The following is a 21,398-nucleotide window of genomic DNA, read 5'->3' as shown; positions in this document are numbered from 1 at the left end:
ACAAATCCAAGGTAAGGTTCAACAGAAGGTCATTACCAAACAAATAATAGCCAGGTTATCAAAGTCATCAACACTGGCTAGCTAACAGTTAACATGAAGCCCTTCACACACAGTTTGCATATTTTCCACAATTACAGTCATGTAAATCCAGATTGATTGCCCTCTTTTACTGTACTATGGACCTGAACGTATCAATGACAGAAGGAGGGAACTGGTTTAATGTGGGCAACAAAATTGAATCAAATTCAACAAAATAATATGGACTGGCTCTCTACAGCCAACTAATAATACAGTATTATCTCATGGGATTGCCCTTAAATTAATAATGGTATGGTGTGATTAATATTAGTAATTTTAGCTAGTTGTTGCAGCAAGTTGTCTCATCCTTCTTTTTTATATTAAATCTCATGCAGAATCCTTCATCTGAGTCACATCGGAGTCAACAGTGAAACATTCCCACTTCCTTGTATGGCTTAGTACTGTAGTCCTTTTACTCAGGGGGACAAATGTAAAGCTTGCACACTGAGCAGACAGGTGATGTTTCCAGCATCATGATCCCCCCCCCCCATGTTTTGTACTGTGGCTGGCACCTGTTTAAAATTAGGATATGTGTTTTGTTTTCCACTCGCGTCTGGCTATCAGGCAGAAATAAATAGTTTGAGAGCTTTTAGATAAGCAATGGTTAAAAAAAATAAAAAATAAAAAGAAGACAGAAAGATATATCTGAGTTGGAAATAATCATAGTACAGGAGAAAGGTCACTCAGGTAGAGACTTGACCATCATAGTCAATGTAAATGATAAGTCCACTGTGCTGTGTTGCACTTTGTCAACAACATTACTTCTGGTGTTACTCACTTCACATTATATAGCTCAAAATTACAGTATTACATCATTTTTCAATACAACAGAGTAATAATAATCATGTGTGTTTATACTAATTGATCGTCATTCATGTAAACATATTTAACCAGGTCATGCAAACAGTAGACCAAAACTTCTTCCACTAGAGGTGCACAGCACAGAGCAGGCGAAGCGCCCAGACTGAGATCCCTCTGACTCAGTGTGTGACAGGCCCGAGCCAGATCGAGAGACTGACAGCTGGCGGATATTTAGACGCTTGTCAGAAACAGAACAGGGAGGATGAGCGAGACATGAATATGATCATTTTCTTCCCACGTGTAGTGGATTCTAAGCATAATTGCATCTCCAAAATAACTCTCCTCGCCCAGGGAGGAAGGTCAGATTCTTGTGTTTTACAAACTTACGGGGATCTCAGTTTGAGCCTCTGGTAACAGAACAGCCATAAAACAAAACAAAACAAAACAAAAAAAAAAACTCTCCTTTTGATATTCATACATTTCTATGTTTTCCCCAACAGAAGCATGCAGACACTCCAGGTCAGAACCACTCTTCACAAACCCAGTCTGAGCCAGAATATAGAGTCCATAACCCCCAGAAGCACCTTCCACTTTCAACTCTCTCCTTTCCAAAAACGTAGTAAACAAAAAGAGTAAATACAGAAACACTTAATAATTACAATATGAGAAAAAAGACAAGAGTGACCAAACAGAACAAATAGGCAGGTGGAATCAGCAGTGAAGACACGCCTCAAAGTTAACTCTATTCAACTAAACAGCTACTTGGTCAGTGACTGGACTGAGTCACATTGATGGGTAAAGAGTATAAAGGCATGCAGGAGAAGCTTTCAGCACTGTTTCCCTTAAAAAAGTGATCCCCTCTTCTTTGTGCCCTGTCTGGCCAGGTTTTTTGGAGAAAGCTGCCAGTAATGTAGAGTGTATGGGCCAGATGGATGTAGACACTCAGTAATTGTGATTAGAGGTAGATGTGACGGATAATGTGAGAACAAAAATAATGGAGGAGACTGCCTCATCTTTGATTAAGACTCCGGAGGATTAAATCCTTCCTGAAGGTAACATCCAGAACAACTTGTTGTGATGTACACACTTGCCAAGTCACCAATGTCTGCTAGAGCTGCACAAAGGAAAACTACATCTTAATTTCAGGATAATCATGGACAGGCCCTTTTTTTTTAAAAAAAATCATAAACTCTCTGTCCGTTTGGAGCAGCCATGCATAATGTTCTGCAACAATGTTAAAACTTGTGTATCTTGAGTCAGGATGTGGTTTTTGGACAAAGACTTAGAGTATGTTTCTCCACACCATAACAGTGACCTGCTCACTGTTGATGTACTCTGGTGGACACTGCCTGATAACTACTCTGCATTCCTGGCCAGACTGGGTGGGTGGGCCCTGGGCGCTCCAGGGACACAATGTCACCATGACAATGGGAGGTTGTGCTCAGACGCGACTGGCTGGCCTGCAGCAGTAGGTGCAGCTCCGCAGGCTGTCCCGATCTGTGCTGCCCTCATTGCTCCCGCGACGGCCGCCCTCATAGTGGGACACTGGTTATTAGAAGAAAACAGGGAACATATGAATTTAAAGGGAAATTTTGTTATTTCTCAACTAGGGTCTTATTCTCATACTTTTGGCTCTTCCACCTATAGGTTATAATAACTTTGCACTCACTATCTCCTTTGTAGAGATATGGGAAATTTGACTCTGCGGAAAAACAACATCTATTGGGGGATATAGTGGGAGCCTCCTAAAGCTTCCCAAATAAATGTAACATTTTGCAGAAGTCATTTCAAACAGTAATTTCTTTTAGACCAAAACAGCCCCCTGGATTAGATATTGTTAACTGCATGGGATCTACTTCTGGGGCAACCAGCCAGCAAACCAGACAGCTTCCTATTCCTATCATGTTGTCTTCTTAGCATTAAAAAAAAAAACAAAAATAGTGCATTGGTTGATTATACAGCAGGCTATTATGAGGAGAATGTCATTTTACAGGTCTGTAGACTTTATTTTTTGAGCCAGAGTTGTGAGGAAACTTACTTGGTGTCCAAGGACAGTGTTTACCTTTGGTCAGACTCAGAGCCAAGTGTGACAAAAAGTGAATTTTGTTTCTGTAAAATATCTGTTTAATTGAAAAGTTTTGGAGGCTTGTGCCACTTGCCCTGATATTCAATGATTTCCTGGTACTGGAGGCTTCCTGAATCTTTACAACAGAAGTGGCAATTGCAAAGTAAGCATGACCAAATGTTACAACTGCCACAATTATGAGAATAAGACCCGGGTTGAAAAACACCAGAATTTTCCTTTGTAGTAACAAATTGTCTTTGGTTCAGGAGCAGGGCCACACCTCTGCTCAATTATCACTTCTACTTATACCTGGTTAAGCAATCCTCGCCTGTTTGTCCCTCTAATAGATATGTATAAGTGCTTTCAGAAAAATACAAGTTTCCCAGCTGTAATTATGACTCAGCTGTAGATGTGGATGCTACTTACCTGTCAGAAACTGATAGTTATAACTCTGATGGGAATGTCGCACGAGTCTCTCCCCTTCCATCCATCCATCCATCCAACCATCCATCCATCCATCCAACCATCCAACCATCCATCCATCCATCCATCCATCCATCCATCCTTCCATTTTCTATGCCCATTGTTTTCATTAAATTCTTTAACCACATACTGTTGTTGGATGTTCCTTGCTAGTGAGTTGAGCCACAAGTCTGAAATTGATTCAAAGTGTTGATTCAAGTGTGTGTTCATTCACTGTGAACTGATAACTTACGTCTCTCCTCCTCCCCATTCCCCAAATCATCCTCCTCCTCCTCCTCGTCTTCCTCTGGGAGCAGAAGTCCATGGCAGGGACTGGTGGGAGTTATCTGACTGGGTCCCTCGAGACTAGTGCCCAGCTGCAATTTCCGCATGTGGCGCACCACCGCTGTGGCATTAAATGCTTGCTACATGGACACAGAGAGAGAGAGAGAGAGAGAGAGAGAGGAAAAAAATAAGAACTTTCTGTGTCCGCCAGCTACTGAGAGAGAAAGCAGCAAAGGTATAAAAAATGTGCTCTAACTCCTGCCAGTCTGAATACTGCTCTTTCAGCAGGTTGTGCTGTGATTCAGCAGAGGCACTGACCTTCCATTTACTTTTGGCAAAGTTCTTCTTGATCTGAGCGCTGACAGATTCATGGATATTCTTGTCCAGAGCTGTGTCTCCACAGATCCTAAAAAGTCCCCAAATATTAAGAGAATTTTTGTATACATTGATCGTTAATCATCAACCCTATTGAAATTAATTAATTGCTCCATTCATTGTTCTTGCAAAAATGCCAAACATTGATTATAGCTTCTCAAATGTGAAGATTTTATACTTTTCTTTGTAATATGTGTATGATCGGAAACTGAATCTCTTTGAGTTTTGCACTGTTGGTCGGATATTACAAGAGGTGTGTATGCGTCACCTTTGGCTCTAAGAAATGATAATGTCCATTTTTCACAACTTCCTGACATTTTCTGGACAAAAAGATGAATTATTTAATTAAGAAAATAATCAACAGATTAATCGACAATGACATTTTTTTTATAGCTGCAGGCCTACTGCTGATTATTTCTTCAATTAATCAATCAATGTTTTAGTTTTACTTATTTATTTATTTTTAAGTCTGAAATATGGTCATTATAATTTTCAAGAGCCCAAGGTGACAGCTGGGCCGAAATCCCTAAGGCGATCAATTTACAATGACATAAAACTTATAAAAGCAGCAAATCATCACATGAAGCTCACATGTTTTGCACTTTTGCTTGATAAATGTCGTAGACAATTAATCTGTTATCAAAATTGCTTGCGATTAATTTCAGTTCAATCAAAACTGGAATTGTTTTTCAGTTCTATCGATCAACTAATTGACAAATCATTTCAGCACTTCACATTTCTTGACTTTCTCACCATGGATGCTGGAGGGCCTGCTCACACGTATATCTCTTCAACGGGTCTTTCTCCATGAGGTGACAGATGAAGTCTTTGGCTGTCAACAAAAATTTCACATTTTAATAGTCCACTCCGACTTCTTAGTTTTCAGTGTTGGATCTCCTGAAGAAATTTTGAGTAACGGATAGTACCTGAATCTGAGATGTCATCCCAGTATGGAGAGTCAAATTCATACTCTGCTTTCAGAATCTGCTCAAATAACTTGGCATCATTTTCATCATAAAACGGAGGATATCCACATAACCTGAGGGAGTGGTATTGGAACATATTCAAAACTATAAAAATATAATTTTTCATACTTCTCAGGAATGAATACGTTCGGACTTACAGAATATAAGAAATAACTCCTATGGACCAGCAATCCACTGCTTTGCTGTACGGCTTCTGAGCGAGCACCTCAGGAGCTGTGAAACACACACAGCACACATGCACTTAGTGTAAAATATACCAGCAGCAGTGAGTGAATTCAAGTAATTTTGACCTTTCAGTAATACCGTATGATGTGGTAGGTCACGTTAAACAGGTAGAGAGCACTTCTGAAACACTTGCAATTGACTCAGTCATGGATGAAAGGGCCTCTCAGAACAAAGTGCATAAAGAGGGGATATAAGCTGAAACAGCAAGTGCTGAGCTCACATGGAGGAGGAGGAGGGTGGGGTGGGGGTTGGGGCTGAGGAGAGCCTGGCTGACCAGAGAAATAAATGCCTTACCCACATATCCAGGAGTACCACAGGCTGTGGACATGACACTGCCCGCTCCCTCAATCTTTGACAGTCCAAAGTCACTGATCATAATCTTGGAGTCTTCGTCCATACTGTAATACAGCAAATTCTCTGGCTGCAAAACACAAGAAGGATGATCAAAAAGAAGGGTTTGAAAATGGAAAAAAAAAAAGCCCAATTGCTGTCCAGATTGAGCTGTTGCATTTCTGCCTTTTCTGAACTACGATACCTTCAAGTCTCTGTGGACGATCCCCATATCGTGGAGATATTTGACTGCATCTAAGATCTGGTGGATGAGCTGGCTGGCATCTCTCTCTGTGTAGAAACCTTTCTCCACAATCCTGTCAAACAGCTCACCTCCAGATACCCTGGCAGGTGAAAATCATGGGGAAAAAAAGGGAAATACCTGCAGCTGAAGTGTTTTTCTTTAGCTTTGATTTTGTATTAATATCTTACTATTGAAATAGATCTATAATTTTTTTTTTCAATTAATCACTCAGTTATTCAGCATTCATGTTTGCAGCCAAGTGCTTTTTAAACCCACAGAACTTCATTTTTAATTCTAGAGACCAATGTAGAGACGGCCATCACAAGTTCTCAGACTCCATGGCAAAATTTTTAAATGTCTTGTTTTGTCCAACCTGCTGTCCAAAACCCAAAGATATTCAACATATGATGTTTTTAATTAAGAAAAACAGCAAATACCATGTACTTTTCCATGATACATTTATGCTAATTAATTTTCTGTCAACCGACAAATTGATTAATCAAATCAAATGTTTCAACTTTGACTTAAAGTAAAAATGCATTTTAAATGCATGTCTTCTGTCCTATAATTGGCCCTTGTGTAAGATAAAGAGGAAGGAGAACTCACAGCTGCATGACAAGATATAGGTGAGATGTACTTTCAAAGATGTCCTCCAGCGAAACAATGTTGGCGTGCTTGATTCTGAGGAAGATAAGGTGACAGAAACCTCAGTCAAAATGTATTACGTTTTTAAATGTTCCACATTTCCCTAATGCTTACTGTCAAATGGTCACCAGATGGCATTCTTGCTGCATAATTCAGATTTAGAGGGTCTGTTCTGTCTTTCTTTTGTTTTTTCTTTTGGAAAGCCCTTCAGTAAATAAGTATGAGTTATGTTCCCCAAAAATACAAAATGGCAACAGCTATAAGCTGTTAAGCTCAATTACAGCACAGCTTCAGATGGACAACTACCTCTTGTTGATAATGACAGTGACTGGTGTCGGCGGCAGGAACCATTAACAGAGAACAGCTTTGGATTTTATGGGTAGGGCTTGAAAGAATGACTATGAAAAATGCTATTCTTGCACACAAAAACTAGATTTGGATCATTTGTAGTTATAAACCAGCCGACAGACGGTCAAGCATCTCTCTTGGCTCTCGAGTTGAGCTGAGAGCATAGGAACTCACCATCACTTTAACACAACAGCAGCTAAGAGGGGCTAAAGTGACTTTTATTAGAATGAGAGAATCCCTCTCTGTTTTTCTGAGATTATTTTTCTACTTTCTTGATGTCACTTGTTTTCATGACTCTCTTACTTATTTAATGGTGACTCTAATTGTTTGGCCTTACTCCTTTCCTCCCATTCTTCCATATCTTTCACATTCTATCGTACCCTAACCCCCTCCCCACTTCTCCACCCTCTATGTCTCTTTCTCTTTCTTCAGTACACTGCTGCGGGGAACTCCACACCATCTCCGCCTCTGTGTGCTGTTGCCCTGGCAACAGGGACACTAAAAATAGGTCTATCTTCTTTACTCCTGACATTTCCGGTGCACTATCCTACTGTTTCTACTGACACCATGTATTTAGTAACCCATTCAATTGACCCCGTGCATACAATATGTTATGCATCTGTACATGCTTTATGTAATAGACTGTGCTGACTGATTCTTCCTGCTGGACATAAAGGGAAGACTGAGGCACGGCGAGGAACTTTGGTGGCGACACCTGTGTAATACTGCGATTTCATTTTCAATGTTGTTCTCTTTGCCTTCCAGCGCTTTCTTGGGGATGCACTTGATGGCCACCAGTCTCTGGGTCCTCTTCTCCTCTGCTAGAACCACCTCAGAGAAAGCACCCCTAAAACAGCAGCAAACACACAGACATACACACACAAACACACACACACACACACACACACACACACACACACACACACACACACACACACACACACACACACACACACACACACACACACACAAATGCACACACATGCACACATTAGGAAGGAATGAGAACTGTGTGGGAGTGTGGGGTGAGATATGGACAAGATCAGAAGCTAAAGGAAAGTAGGACTCATTCTTCCCTGGCTACAGGCCATGATGGCTCGAAAGTGTTCCAAAAAATAAGGTAATAATCAGAAATCCCTCTTGATATCTTTTCAGTTCAAATGTGTATCTTCTTTGGTTGATTTTCACAATAATTTAAGTCCAGTTTTTGGATATTTTTGTGGCCTCCTGAAACTGTTTCTCACCTAACCCTAACCCTATCCCTCACACCAGGGCTTTTAAAAAAGACTAGTACATTGCATTCAACCATCTGGGTGTGAGTTTGTGTGGCATAGGTGCATGTGTGTGGTGTTTAGATGAATCATTCAAAATGGTGACGTTACTGAGAGGTTTTGGGGAATTAGATAAGGCTCAGCAGGTGAAGCATCATTCACATACAGACATTTATAAAAAGAGCAGTTGCTTAAAAAGAAGAAACTATTTTTAATCCGTTCAATAATAGATGCAGTAAATGTAGTGTGGCTGTTTCTGAGGGAGACTAGACTGCATTATGGATTATGGTCTGGGGATGATGAGAGCGAGAATAGTGTGCATTTACACAGTCTCCCCACAGGAGCGTGGGAGGGAGCTCAGGAGGAGGCCTGAACGCGACAACATTGCTGACAACCACAGGGATCCTTCATGTTTCTAAAACAGCATTGTCATGCAATACACAACGGACGTTCTTAGCAAATTTTTTGTCTTCTTTTCCATTTGTTAGACCGTGCACCATGTGAGGGCTTCTTAGTCTTAACTTCACTTAAGTCTCCAACATTAACTAAAACGATGCAGACTTCGCAGTGCTTATGCCAATAGCAACCACGTGATGAGAAGGCAAACATCTCTCACTTTATCTATATTCTGCTTTAAATGGTTATTAACACTTATGTATAGAGCTGAAGAGTTATTGTGCAACCTGACCATGTCTCAGTAACCCTCCTCCCAATATGTTTTTTTTTCCCATCATCCTGTCATAATAAATGCTCAGTATGAATCTGTGGTAATCCTTGAGACGGCTTTGTACCGTGGCCATTTTGTGCTCAACGAACCAGCACAGCAGAAAGAGAGTGAACAGAGTGAAGAGTCCTTTAAATAATCTCAAAGCAAAATCACATAAAGCTCCAATTCCCCTCGACCCATAAGAGCATTTTAATGCGTTTAAGTCTGCAACTTCTACAGACAGGTTTTCACCAGAGGTTCAAGAGTGCTAAACGTCTGCTATCGTTCAGTAATAATCTATTTAGTCTCACTGGCTGTTTAAAATAGGAGAGTCAGTGGGCTGACACAAGGACTGAGACAGCTAAAGATGATAACTGTCGTTTGAATATATCATTAAAATGTGAGAAATACATCCTCACTGAAAAAACATATCTGCTATCATAGATGGAGAGGAAGCTTTACTTGTTATCTTTTGAAATGAACCAATTTAGGACAAGAAAAATTGCACCAGGTTCACTTGAGCCCAAACTCTCTCTGAAATATGGTGCAAGGGGAGTGATGAAATCCATAAAATCCAGCTGTTTTTTTAAAGCCATGCTAGCAGCACATGCAGTGTTATTGCATGTGAGCAAGACCAATGATTGAAACGATACTTAGAACTATATGTCTCCATCATTTCACCCAATATTTTTGAGTGACAGAATGACTGAGAGCGAATGAAAGAGCTAGAGGAGGATGTATACACACACACACACACACACACACACACACACACGCACACGCACACGCGCGCGCGCACACACACACGCATGCATGCACACATGCACACACACTTTTCTATTGTTGCTGTGAGACATGTTGTAATTAACCATTGCTCATTTCTCCTTGGAGACATAGTAGGGGTGGGCTCTCAGCGGGTTTTGGAGAGGAACACAGGGTGGAGGAAGAGAAGAAGCTACTGTGGCTGTTACTCCGAACTAATGAGATTTTGTGGAGCGATGTGTACATCGCTGCATTAGATATGAGTTAAACTGGTTTATGTTACTGTCTAGCCTTATAGACTTCAGTTTTTCCAGTCTCAGATTGAAACATACCGTTTGTTTTATTTTATGCCATTGAATAATCCTGGCACAAATTAATTTAAGATGCTAATAAATTAAAACAAAAAAGTTTCATACGAGTCATTTGTCTCAAGACTCATAGCTGATGCATCTGTCAGCTCGACTGTTTTTGTGTACATGAACAAGACTGCAACAGCACATCTTTAGAGATTTTAACAGATTAACTGAAATTCCATTAGATAGATAGATAGATAGATAGATAGATAGATAGATAGATAGATAGATAGATAGATAGATAGAGAAGTTGCTGAAAACACTGTCCATATGGGCAAATATTGATTCACACATTCTCATATTGCTATCATCTGCCAGTGCTTTCACTACGATCAGTCTGCTCTTATTTCAGTCTTCCATGTCTTCAAGGCTTCTCCTGACAGTTTATCATTGTGAGTTATAACACGATGGGCTGTTGGTAAACTACATGAATAGACAGCTAGAAAGCGACATACTCTAGGCTAGAGGTCCAGGACTGGGTCGCAAATCCATTACTGATTTTATGTATAAAGTCCTTCCTTAGTGCTTGGTAGCTTCTAGCTAGTTCAAACCAGTGATTTAAGTTGAACCATTAAGACATAAGAAATATGTTAACTATTCGAGACTTTAGTAATGTGTAAATCAGTTGCGAGCGCCATCCAATCAAAAGCAATCAGCTATGTGCATTCACTCTATGGTCACAAACTGTAACAAAACTTCAAAAAATTTAATCTTTTAATGGAGCAAATGATACTGTATATTAAACTTAACTACCAATCATCTGTAAATGTGGGTATGACTCTCTCTTTATTGATGTATTGTATGTATTTTTTAGATTTAGGAGATTAGAACGGTTATGCTAACCTTGCTAACGTGATTAGGTCATTTAGCAAAATGTTATTTGCATAACACTTTGTAATTTGAGATATGTTGTGTTATTTCCGTGAAATGTCATTTTAAAGTTTCCCAGTTTACATCATTATGAAACGCCATTTTATCAAGTGTTTGGTCAGACGTGTCGACTAGCTGTAGGCTACTACATATTATCCTTCGCTCTTCACAACGGGTCGTACATTAGCAAGCTAATGAAAGTTTTGTCAGTTACTTCAGTTAGCTATGCAACAGTCACACCTGGCAATTACTGGTTGTAAATATTTGTGTGATACAACCCTTTTAAATTTAATGATTCTAAAATCTCCATGTGTTAAACACGTAGGTTCAGCCTAGTCCTAGAAATTGTGTTCATATGTTTTCCCAGTTACCTTGTGGTGGCACTGTAAAGCGCTGGCTGGATTATGTTTGGAGGCAACTTTTTCTTTTTTAATTAATGCAATGCTAAATTTATCGAAAGCAGTGGAGTCACCAGAAAGTGGTCAGGGTGGACAGTGAGTTTACAAAGCATGTGACTGTCACACCAGAGACCAGGATTCATATCTGCAGTCCGGTCTGTGTTTAGGTTAAGGCATCAAAAGCACTATGGTTAAGGTTAGGCAAAGATTGTGTTTTTGATTAAATGTAAATAAACACATTGTTTCTGAAGTCACTGTGAACTTGTTCTGTATTATACCGTTTTTCTAGGGGAAAGGGTTGCTGACATTTTAAATTAAGCTAAATTTGAACTTATGAACCAGTGGTGCACCTGGCTCCTAGACCAGTTGCACAATAATTAAGGACACGATCAAGAGTGTGATGTAATTAAAGCCCACTGCATCCCACTCACTATGATGGATGTTTGCTGCGATGGCAAATATTATTCATAATGTTCTTTTTTGTTTTAGAGAGATGCACTATCAGTCAGGCAGAATCAGGCCCCTTGGACTTGCTGCAGATAGCTAAAACCATCCATCAGTCTATCCATCTCACCTGATGCAAGCTCTCCCTTCAAGCCCAGCATGTCTCCAACTCCCAAAAAAGCTTTCTGTTTTTAGCCTAATCCATTTTGTGTGTTGTGTGCGCTTGTTGGTGTGAGTGTGTGTGTGTGTGTGTGTGTGTGTGTGTGTGTGTGTGTGTGTGTGTGTGTGTGTGTGTGTGTTTGAGGGAGAGAGAGGGAGACAAAGAGAGAAGAGTGGATATGTGTGGACATACAGTATAATCCTATTCCAACCAAGATCCTCCAGATCCATTCTTATATAATGAAAATTAACATTCTGTATTGATATAAAAAGCTTGGCACTGGACCATTCACTAACAATTGAAAAATGTATATCCTCCATCTACTCTGCTGAAGTCATGTCTAGGTCAAACCTCTTAACTCCTCTGCTTTTCTCTACAAACAAACCAACCAACATGAGTGCTTTCCAGTGTTTAGTACACAGTCATAATGTTTATGGTCCACATGGTACACATTTTCCACCTGGAACCAAGTAGTTCTTGAAACTGCCCCCCCGTATCTTACATCTTACAACTTTGTTTCTCTTTTAAGGTGCCATGCAATTAAAATTTCGTTTTTTTTGTTAACTTTGTATCTGTGTGCAATATTTGTCTATCTATCATGTGCCAAATATCTACTGTATGTTTAAATACCCTCAGTTAAACAATAAGTAATTTATTATTGAATCAAATAGCAGTAGGACCATATAAAAGTGTTGCTAGTACTGCTGATTCTGCTGTGAATCAACACCAGAATTTGCTACTCTTTGCAGGTTTTGTTGTTTCGAGCTCATTGTTTTGTGTGTTCATGTTACATTCGTGTTATCATGAATCTAAAACTCAACAGCTTCATGATAGAATTACTCATCAGCACTAGACTTAAGAATTACTCTGCTTTGGATGGTTTAACATTTTTTACTCTTGTGGTCTGGTCTGAAAATGTTTTGATAACTGGTCCCATGCTCTTCATTACTGTCAGACAAGCTGCTCACTGGGATATCTCTGTCCACAGGACTCATAGACTGAACTAATGTCTATGCATCAATATCACTACTCCTACGTCACCCTTTAACGGCATGAAAATACCAAACCCTGGACAAAATTTACTATCTCAAAGTAATTTCAAGGCACATTTAATTGAATTGGACATGATAGACATGATGTCAACATCTATGAAAGACAGGGTTGTTACAGAAGCTAACACTTTGAGTAACAACAGTGATAGCAGCAGTAACACATTCACAACAACTGTAGTGATGGGTGAGCTACTCTACGCTCTCCCTCTATCTAGAGTTTTTATGAAAACATTTTTTTAGGTAAAGACGGCCTCCACAACATATTGAAGAAAACCTGAGCGAGCTAGAATCTCATCACTATCATCACATATTATGCCTTAATTTGCCAAAAACAAAAACAAAAAAACACAACAAAAAAAAAACCGTGGTATGTTTCCATGGTAACAACTAAATCTCTACATGGAAACTAGTAGATTAAATTTTGTTGTCACAGTCTGGTCCTCGGCTCTCCTGTCCACAGCCCCTGCTTACTTCTCACTGGCAATATTTATCCCTTCAGCTCCCCAGACCTGCCATTTTCCATCCACCTGCCAGATGTCCCCGGATTTTCTTCCTGTCTTCAATTCCACTTGTTCACCTGTTTCCCATTTGCAATCACTGGGCTTCTCTTCCCACTCAAACACCTATTCCTAGTTTCCTCATCACTCCAGTTGCTATTTAAACCTGCCATTGTCACCAGCTCCTTGTCAGTTCATCTGTTCCTATGTGTTTTCCTATGTGTCTGTTACATGTGTATAGTAACCTGTTGTCTGCAAATGCCTGCACCCCAGTTGGCTAGCCTCCTGTCTGCCTTTGTCACCAAGCCAGCTGACCTCCTGTCTGATCCTGACCCTGAAAGCTTTAAGCAGTCCCCTTTCCTTGGGAGTTTCCTTGATTTCCCTTGGAGGTATCTAGGGGTTAGAGCCCCTGGGTCTCGTAGACATCGTTCCCCTAATTTGCCCAACGACCCAGAGCCTCCACTGCCCAACACCAAGATCGCCCCGAGCCAGACCCTGAGTTGGCCCATCCAAGCCGACATCTTATCTGTTCCTGTGTCAGGGGTCCCAGCCAACACCCTGCTTGTTTCAGAGTCGGGGGTCCAAGCCTGTTCCTGAGCCTGTTCCTGAGTTGGCCATCCCAGCCAATGTCTCATCTGTTCCCAAGTCTGTTCCTCAGTTTGCCGACATCAAGCCTTTTCCTGGTTCCCAGTTAGCTGCCCGGTCGTAGTAACCTGTTGTCTGTGCCTACCTGCCAGCCTGTATACCTGTCTGCTTGTCCACCCATCTGTCTGTAAACCTTTATTCCATTTTGCCTATTAAAGTTCCTTCACTGACCCTGTGTGTGTGTGTGTTTGGGTCATCCCTATCTGTGCTTTTACCAAGAGTTGTGATGCTTGTTTAGTGAATCTGTACAAAAACCTAACTGTACAAAATCCACATTGTGGTTTTACAACAGGTTATGAGCTGGACTATTGCTGGACAACCTCATGGTGAAGCCAAGATTTCCAAAATGTTGAATTAATCCTTTAATTATCAGTCACTTTTTTTTTTTTTTCTTGAGTGCAAACAAAATATGTGTTTACTGTTGAGCTTTAGAGGTGCTGATAGATGGATTTTGATATCTTTGGAAAGAGACAGACTACCTGTTTTCCAGTTTTTACAGTATGCTAAGCTAACTGGCTTCAGGCAATAACTTCATATTTACTGTACAGATATGAGAATGGTATCAATCTTATGTAATTTTCTACAAGAAAGTGAATAAGTGTCTTTCCCAAAATACCAAACTACTCTTTTTAATGGTTCTCTTCAACATTCATTTTTAAAGGTAACATATTTACTTTCTGCATTTTATTTCTCCTATAAAAGTTTCACTTTTACAATCTGTGGCTCTCAAACATCACAACTCTAACAAGGCCAAGAGGACGTTAAAAAGAGTTATATCAGAGCTATATACTGCACTGTTTATCTGTCTCATTAATTTCATCCTCAGTAAATTACATTGTTTAAGCCGAAAAGTGTTAATGACAATAACAAGTCAAAACAGGTGCGATCAAAGAGTGACAGTCATAACTGAAGAGTGGGGGGATTTTTTTTAATCTGCTAACCCTACCTTAAGGACAGCTTGTCCTGAAGTGGACTCCAAACAGAGGTAGAACTGTGAGGATTAGCCAGATCTGAATATAATATTTCAACATAAATCAATTAACTTTACACACTGAATTCCTGGATAAAGCTCCTCTGTAATCTTCTCTCCGAGCATAAGGAGCTTTCCGTCAACACATTAATTCTGTCCCCTGCCAGGTCCAGCTATAGTGACAGGAGGGAAAGAATATTACTCCACCTTTTCTCTTTTTTTTTCTGAAATGAGAACATACTATCCTGGCAATGGACTCTTTCAAATCCTTGTTATATAACCCCTTCATATCATCCTTCTAAATTACAGTCACTGTTTTAAGTTCCTGTGAAGTCTTGGTGGAATCACAACAGAAGTTATCAGTGTTTAGCAGCAGTCATGAATTCTGAAACGTACAGTCTGGTAGTCAAAGTGCATTGCACACAGCATGCACAGCTCTGAGACACATACTGATGGACTCTTGTTTGAAGTCCTCCTACAGCACTCAACATAACCAGACAGTCTCATCATCTACCCACTGCTATTTCACTTTTTTGGATGCGGACCAGAGTTGTGCAGTCATTAATATCTGATTCTGTGCAGCCTCTCTGGGGAAGCAGGTGTGATTCCAGGAAGAGAGAGAAGACAACCACACACTCCATATGGCACAGTCATGCCATCACAAGTGGACATGTGCTAGGTCACTTGTACTTAGTTTGGGAGGGTGGAGAGGTGCCCCTCGGCCATCTGGGCCCAGTACTGTCCCCCTGGAGCTCGCTTTCACAGGTGTGTGTGAGTCCAGCCCTCACCATTACTGTCTGCAAGGCAACCTCCCCCTAGCTGGCTAAATAATAATTTTGCAGGTTATTAAAAAAAATTGGGGTATATTAAATCAAAATTCAAATGTAAATATAATCTATTTTGGATTCCAGACTGTATAGCAATAATAAAATGTAATCAGGGTTAAAGTAAGGGCCACAGGAAATATAAGTTGCCACCAGAGCTCACATTGGTGGATTGAACTTGGGCTTCGACAGCTTTTCAGGCAAATTGCCGCCAGAAGATGCAGTAAAAGGTTTGTCTCAACTTTAGTCAAAAGTTTTCGCTTGATTAGCTGTCTCTTGCATGCCTCCAGTCAGTCATCACATGATCAAAGAAAGGTGTAGCTGTTTCCCACAGACACGTATGGACAGGATAATGAGACAGAGATGGGTTATGTGCAAAATTGCAATTTCCACCAGGTTGCATACCAGAATCTGTATACTCACAACTGGTACGTGATAAGAAAAGAACCGCTGAAAGTGGTCACATAGTTCCTGGGAAAGTGGCAGGTTGAAGTGCATGCTTTCACAGCTTTCATACAAAAGAGAAAAATGTTTGTGCATTGACAAGAGCACAAAACCGTGTCAGAGCTACTATGCAGGCCACACTGCCTAAATATCATCACCTCTGTGATACCAATAACAACACTCCAGGTATCCAAATTGTTGACACTGCGAGGATCTAGATCGGTGATTATATTATATACAACATTGATATAAGGTAATTAAAAGATGGGTGTAATGGCTACAGTAATCCCCAGTGTGAATCTTTTTTTTCTTTTAAAGACAATTACTCATCTTCTTAAATACCAATGTAACGTCCGAGGAAGAGAGAATAACTTCTGTATACTCACCAGTGGTGTTGTTCAATAAAAAACAAAACTGCATGCAAGGGGCCACACATACCCGCACACACACATTTGCAAGTGCAAACATATACACGGTTGCAGTTCCAGATACAATGTCTTTTTAAGCTCTTGGATCAACGACAGTCAGGGATTGGTAAAATCTGAACCACATCCTAAACAAGATTTTTTTTTTTTTAGTTTTTAATACTTTTGTTATGACTGGCTGTTTGTCTCTAAGTATCAGCCCTGTGATAGACTGGTGACCTGTCCAGGGTGTACCCTGCCTCTTGCCCAATGTCAGCTGGGATTGGCCCAAGCCCCCCTTAACCCTCAAAGGATAAGCAGTATAACTGATGGATAAATGGATATTTTTGTTTTTATATATGCTGCTATTTACTTTGCTTTGACTTTGACAAATCAATCTATAAACTGTAACTGCCATCCGTTTAAATGTTTTTGTACTTCTAAAAGAAGAGTTGATTTGGCAAAAGTAGGGAGGAAAAAAAATTATTTTTGAATACTTTAAGAAGAGTGGGAAATAGTTGAGTCAGCACCCAACAGTGGCCAAGAACAAGACAAGTGTGAGTCAAAATAGGCGTAAGTGAAGGGCACGTCCAACATGTCAGTCAAGTTTCTTGAGCCAGACTCTAGAGTCCAGACTCAAATTCTGCAGCCCTAGCAGCATAGACAGATGGGGCAGAAATGAGTGATGGGCCTCTTTTGATCCCTCGGTTTCTTTAGTCCTATGTAAATTGTGTACTGTAGGTAGTGGCAAGTACTCATCAATTACAGTGCATACAGCAGACTGCAAATGGCAACTTCACAATATCTTGCCTCAAACTCCAGAAACCAACCAGTGCTAGTGTATGGGAACTCGACCTGGTCCCACTGTTGCTGTTTATCAGTGGTTTTGTGGTATTTTGATTTACACATCATGTAACCCATGTAAGAACAACAAAATCTCTGATAATAAAGAACAGATTTAACAAAGGGCACCCTCCAAGATAGGGTCTGTAGACTAACCCACATTTAATGGTCAGTTCAAACCACACCACAACGTAGTTATTTTGTTTGTGTAGTTATGCAGAGAGTTTTCGATTCATTTTCAAAGGCTTTGAGGTGTCCACTGCTGAGATTTCTGCAGCCACGCCAACACACGGAGGAAAATGGAACCATTGCCAATGGAGATAAATGGCAATAAAATTATTGGAAAAATTCAAGAGAACGAAAACTTTCCTGAAACAATATCCAAGTTATTCAATGTACCAAATGACACACGGTGAAAGTGGAGGGATCAGGGGCCCTGAGGGTCTGGGGGGCACTGGTTCAGTTTCCCATTTTGCCCAGTGTGTAACTCAGCCTCATCATGATAACAGTACCAAACCCACAGTATACAACTTACGTTCCTAGCACTTCTTTGAAGTCATAATTTTCTTTGATGTCTGATGTCTTCTTTTTCCATCCATTTCCATCCTCTCCAAGAGGCATCCTACAATGATGATCGGATTCGCCACACTACAGCTACGGGGCAAAAAGAACAGAGTTAAAAACTTTGAATACACCACCACATGTGTACTCGAATGGATAAATCTTTGATCTGGAGGATCACGCTAAACTGAACCAACGACTGGATTGGAATAGTGGCTTTTAATGAAAATACGTGTTTAGGACAAACTCACCCCAGGACAACAGTGTTTTGTATTACGTCATAGTGAGTTTATAACCACTTTCTGATGTTGTCTCTTTTTTAGACTTGACTTATCTAGTAAAAATAAACATGAAACTGTAGCCTGGCCTGTACTGCAGTTTCCTTCTTAAATATTTGCTCTTGGGCTATTCTTTAATTCATCAGACAGCAGAAATTAGAGAGAAACCTTTTATGAGGTTTTAAGACGTTAAGGATTCTAAGAACAAACAGACACATTAAACAGAAACATTAATTGGAAACAGATCGAGACAAAAAAAAAACTTGCACGCTGATAAAAAGATATGACTAATACCCCCAAAAAGCCAGAAGGCAGGGGAAACTACATACTTCTTTGCAGGCAACCGGCAGTATACCAGTAAATAGCGACAAATAACAGCTTGAAAGTAGGGCAAACAGTGCATCAGAGACAGTAGCAAGAAATGGACCATTTAGCCTTCCGTCGCAAAAACAAACGCATGGTCAATAGAGGCAGATACCAGCCGATGGACGTGTGCTATATTTAACACCGGTAGCTTTAAACATTTAGGTTGCCCTAAAGAAGAGAGAGAAAAAAAAAAATCTACCACTACTAGCAGAGCTCTGCTCAAATGGAAACTGTGTTCCACTGAGAAACATTGGACAGCCTGCTCCGCGTTAAGGCTGCGGGGCGTGAATGACAAGCAGGAGGATGAATGGATATTAAAATGTTTCGCCGGTGCGATATGTCTGCAAGACCGAAAGGGTTCCGATTTTCGTAGTGGCCATCGTGCATGTGAGCTACAGAGAGAAAAGGCGGTGTGGGCGTGCGGACCGTACTGCAGCGCTCAAGGGTATGGCAGTCAAACGAAGGCAGCATCTTTAGGTGAAACCGGGAGGCTGCGGACGTGCGACATGGAGGAGCGCACCGAAAAGGGCTGTAAGTTTTATTGCTTAAAGACGAGACGAACCCCGCACGGGCGACAGCGCATATCAGGGAAGACATAGCTGGGGAGAAAAACATACCTAAATGGCGATGTGTGGCTGTGATGTGGTCTCCTTCCCTCTGGGAGCGATGTGGTTGCTGTGCTTGTGCGCAGCGCTGGGTCCGCTCAGGCTTCTCCTGACGTCAAGAAGACCAGACGTCTGTGGACGTAGTGCAGCAGAAAATCACTCACTGTTCTCTGAACAACGTGATCTGCGATCCGCCTCACGAGAGCCGGGCCGCCGTCCGTTGCGTGTCCACAGCTTTTTGCACATCGGCTCGTTATTTGCCTATTTACTCATCTATTTATTTGTTTTTTTTTTTGATGAAAGAGTGTGCGGGGTACGCAGCTGATTTTAAGGGCTTTTCAAAACAATCATAGCGTGTCACTATGAATAATTTATCATACAGCACTAACAAAGAACACACAAGCAGCATGTATAACATTCAGATATTCAGGGTCCATGTTGAATACACGTCCTAGATTGAAAGAGGACTAGTACCCTTTAAACCAACAAGCCTTAGGAACTCTTTAAGGGTATTGAAGGACAAACTTTGGGGCGACGCCCTGCTACACAGCATTTCACGCTCCCACACCCGGACACTGGCCCATCAGGGGTGTGTTAGGGGTGAAGCCTTGCCAGCCAAATGACATTCATGCTGCTACAGAGGATGGACAAAGTAATAGGAACACCTTCTAATACAAATAAATCCCATATAACACCAAGAAACGGTCTGAATATAATTCCAAAAAAAAAGCGGATTAAACAGAGCACAAAGAAGAATTTATATGCTGGGCTCTTTGGGCTGCATTGTCAGGTGTTCCTTATATTTTGTCCACCCTTGATGTGAGGGTGGCTATATTGTCTGTATAGGCTGCAGAACAAGGTGTCATCAGATAGAAAACAAGGCCACTCCTTGTATTCTGTACCCGTATAATAGGAAAATAAAGTCACATGAATTCATGCACAGCTGTTGGGGTCTTTGATAGGCTATGAAAAACTTTGGAAATCTATGTTCAGGTGGGGTGTTTTACCACATTTTTGGGGTCCGATAACCAGGAGCCCGCTATATTTGTAGGGTCCGACAGCTTTGTGGGGACCAACATGCTGGACCCCATGGGTTTCAATGGCTGTTTGAAGGTTAGGACTTGGTTTTAGGGTTCAGGTTAGAAATTGGTTGTGAATTCAGTTGTGATGTTTAAGGTTGGGGCAAGGGGCTAGGGAATGCATACTAATGACACATGCACCTATGCCACACAAACTCACACCCAGATGGTTGAATGCAATGTATTAGTCTTTTTTAAAAGCCCTGGTGTTAGGGATAGGGTTAGGGTTAGGTGAGAAACAGTTTCAGGAGGCCACAAAAATATCTAAAAACTGGACTTAAATTATTGTGAAAATCAACCAAAGAAGACACACATTTGAACTGAAAAGATATCAAGAGGGATTCTGATTAGTACCTTATTTTTTGGAACACTTTCAAGCCATCATGGCCTGTAGCCAGGAAAGAATGAGTCCTACTTTCCTTTAACTCACCCCACACTCCCACACATTTCTTATTCCATCTCTAATGCATGCACGTGTGTCCATGTGTGTGTGTGTGTGTGTGTGTGTGTGTGTGTGTGTGTGTGTGTGTGTGTGTGTGGTGGAGTATTTAAAGTTAATGAAAAACATTTTTTCTTGCATTATAGATGAGGCTCTATATAACAATAAAAAAACGGTTCTAAAAACAATCAAAAATCATTTCTGTATGTGCTATATAACATTCAGCTGCAGTTCAAGTAAGAGCAACATCAAAATTTGAAAATAAAACTAATCTTATGCATAAATACCAAGTTTGTATAGATCAAAATGATTTGTGAGGCAAGATGCCCAACACACCTCTTGTGTAAAAATCATATTGATATTCTATATATATATATATATATATATATATATATATATATATAAAGAAAAAAAGACATTGTTCTTAAGGGAGGCATCTTACTCCAGTTTACCCCTCAACATTTAACTCACCCAGCTCTAGTTGTCTAATTACCATAAACCTGCACAATCAACTAAATTTTTTTGTACAAATTGAAGAGAAATTATCAAAGATAGACAATATTTATTTTTTTATTTAACTACT

General features: G+C 40.5%; 1 protein-coding gene across 1 annotated transcript; it reads right to left on the bottom strand.

The window, feature by feature from the left end:
* Positions 1–639: 639 nt before the first annotated feature.
* On the bottom strand, positions 640–19,394 carry camk1a (calcium/calmodulin-dependent protein kinase Ia). The gene is made up of 12 exons (XM_040159802.1): positions 19,310–19,394; positions 18,023–18,141; positions 7,560–7,691; positions 6,458–6,532; positions 5,813–5,951; positions 5,572–5,698; positions 5,190–5,265; positions 4,993–5,105; positions 4,820–4,898; positions 4,010–4,097; positions 3,660–3,831; positions 640–2,424 (listed from the first exon to the last, which is right to left on the bottom strand). The coding sequence occupies exons 2-12, from the start codon at positions 18,106–18,108 to the stop codon at positions 2,321–2,323; spliced, it is 1,191 nt and encodes a 396-aa protein (XP_040015736.1). The 5' UTR covers positions 18,109–18,141; positions 19,310–19,394; the 3' UTR covers positions 640–2,320.
* Between the last annotated feature and the right edge of the window lie 2,004 nt (positions 19,395–21,398).

This window comes from Xiphias gladius, chromosome 21 (assembly GCF_016859285.1).
Source record: "Xiphias gladius isolate SHS-SW01 ecotype Sanya breed wild chromosome 21, ASM1685928v1, whole genome shotgun sequence".
Classification (NCBI taxonomy): Eukaryota; Metazoa; Chordata; class Actinopteri; order Istiophoriformes; family Xiphiidae; genus Xiphias; species Xiphias gladius.
The sequence above is the reverse complement of the archived record's forward strand: the minus strand, read 5'-3'. Positions and strand labels throughout refer to the sequence as shown.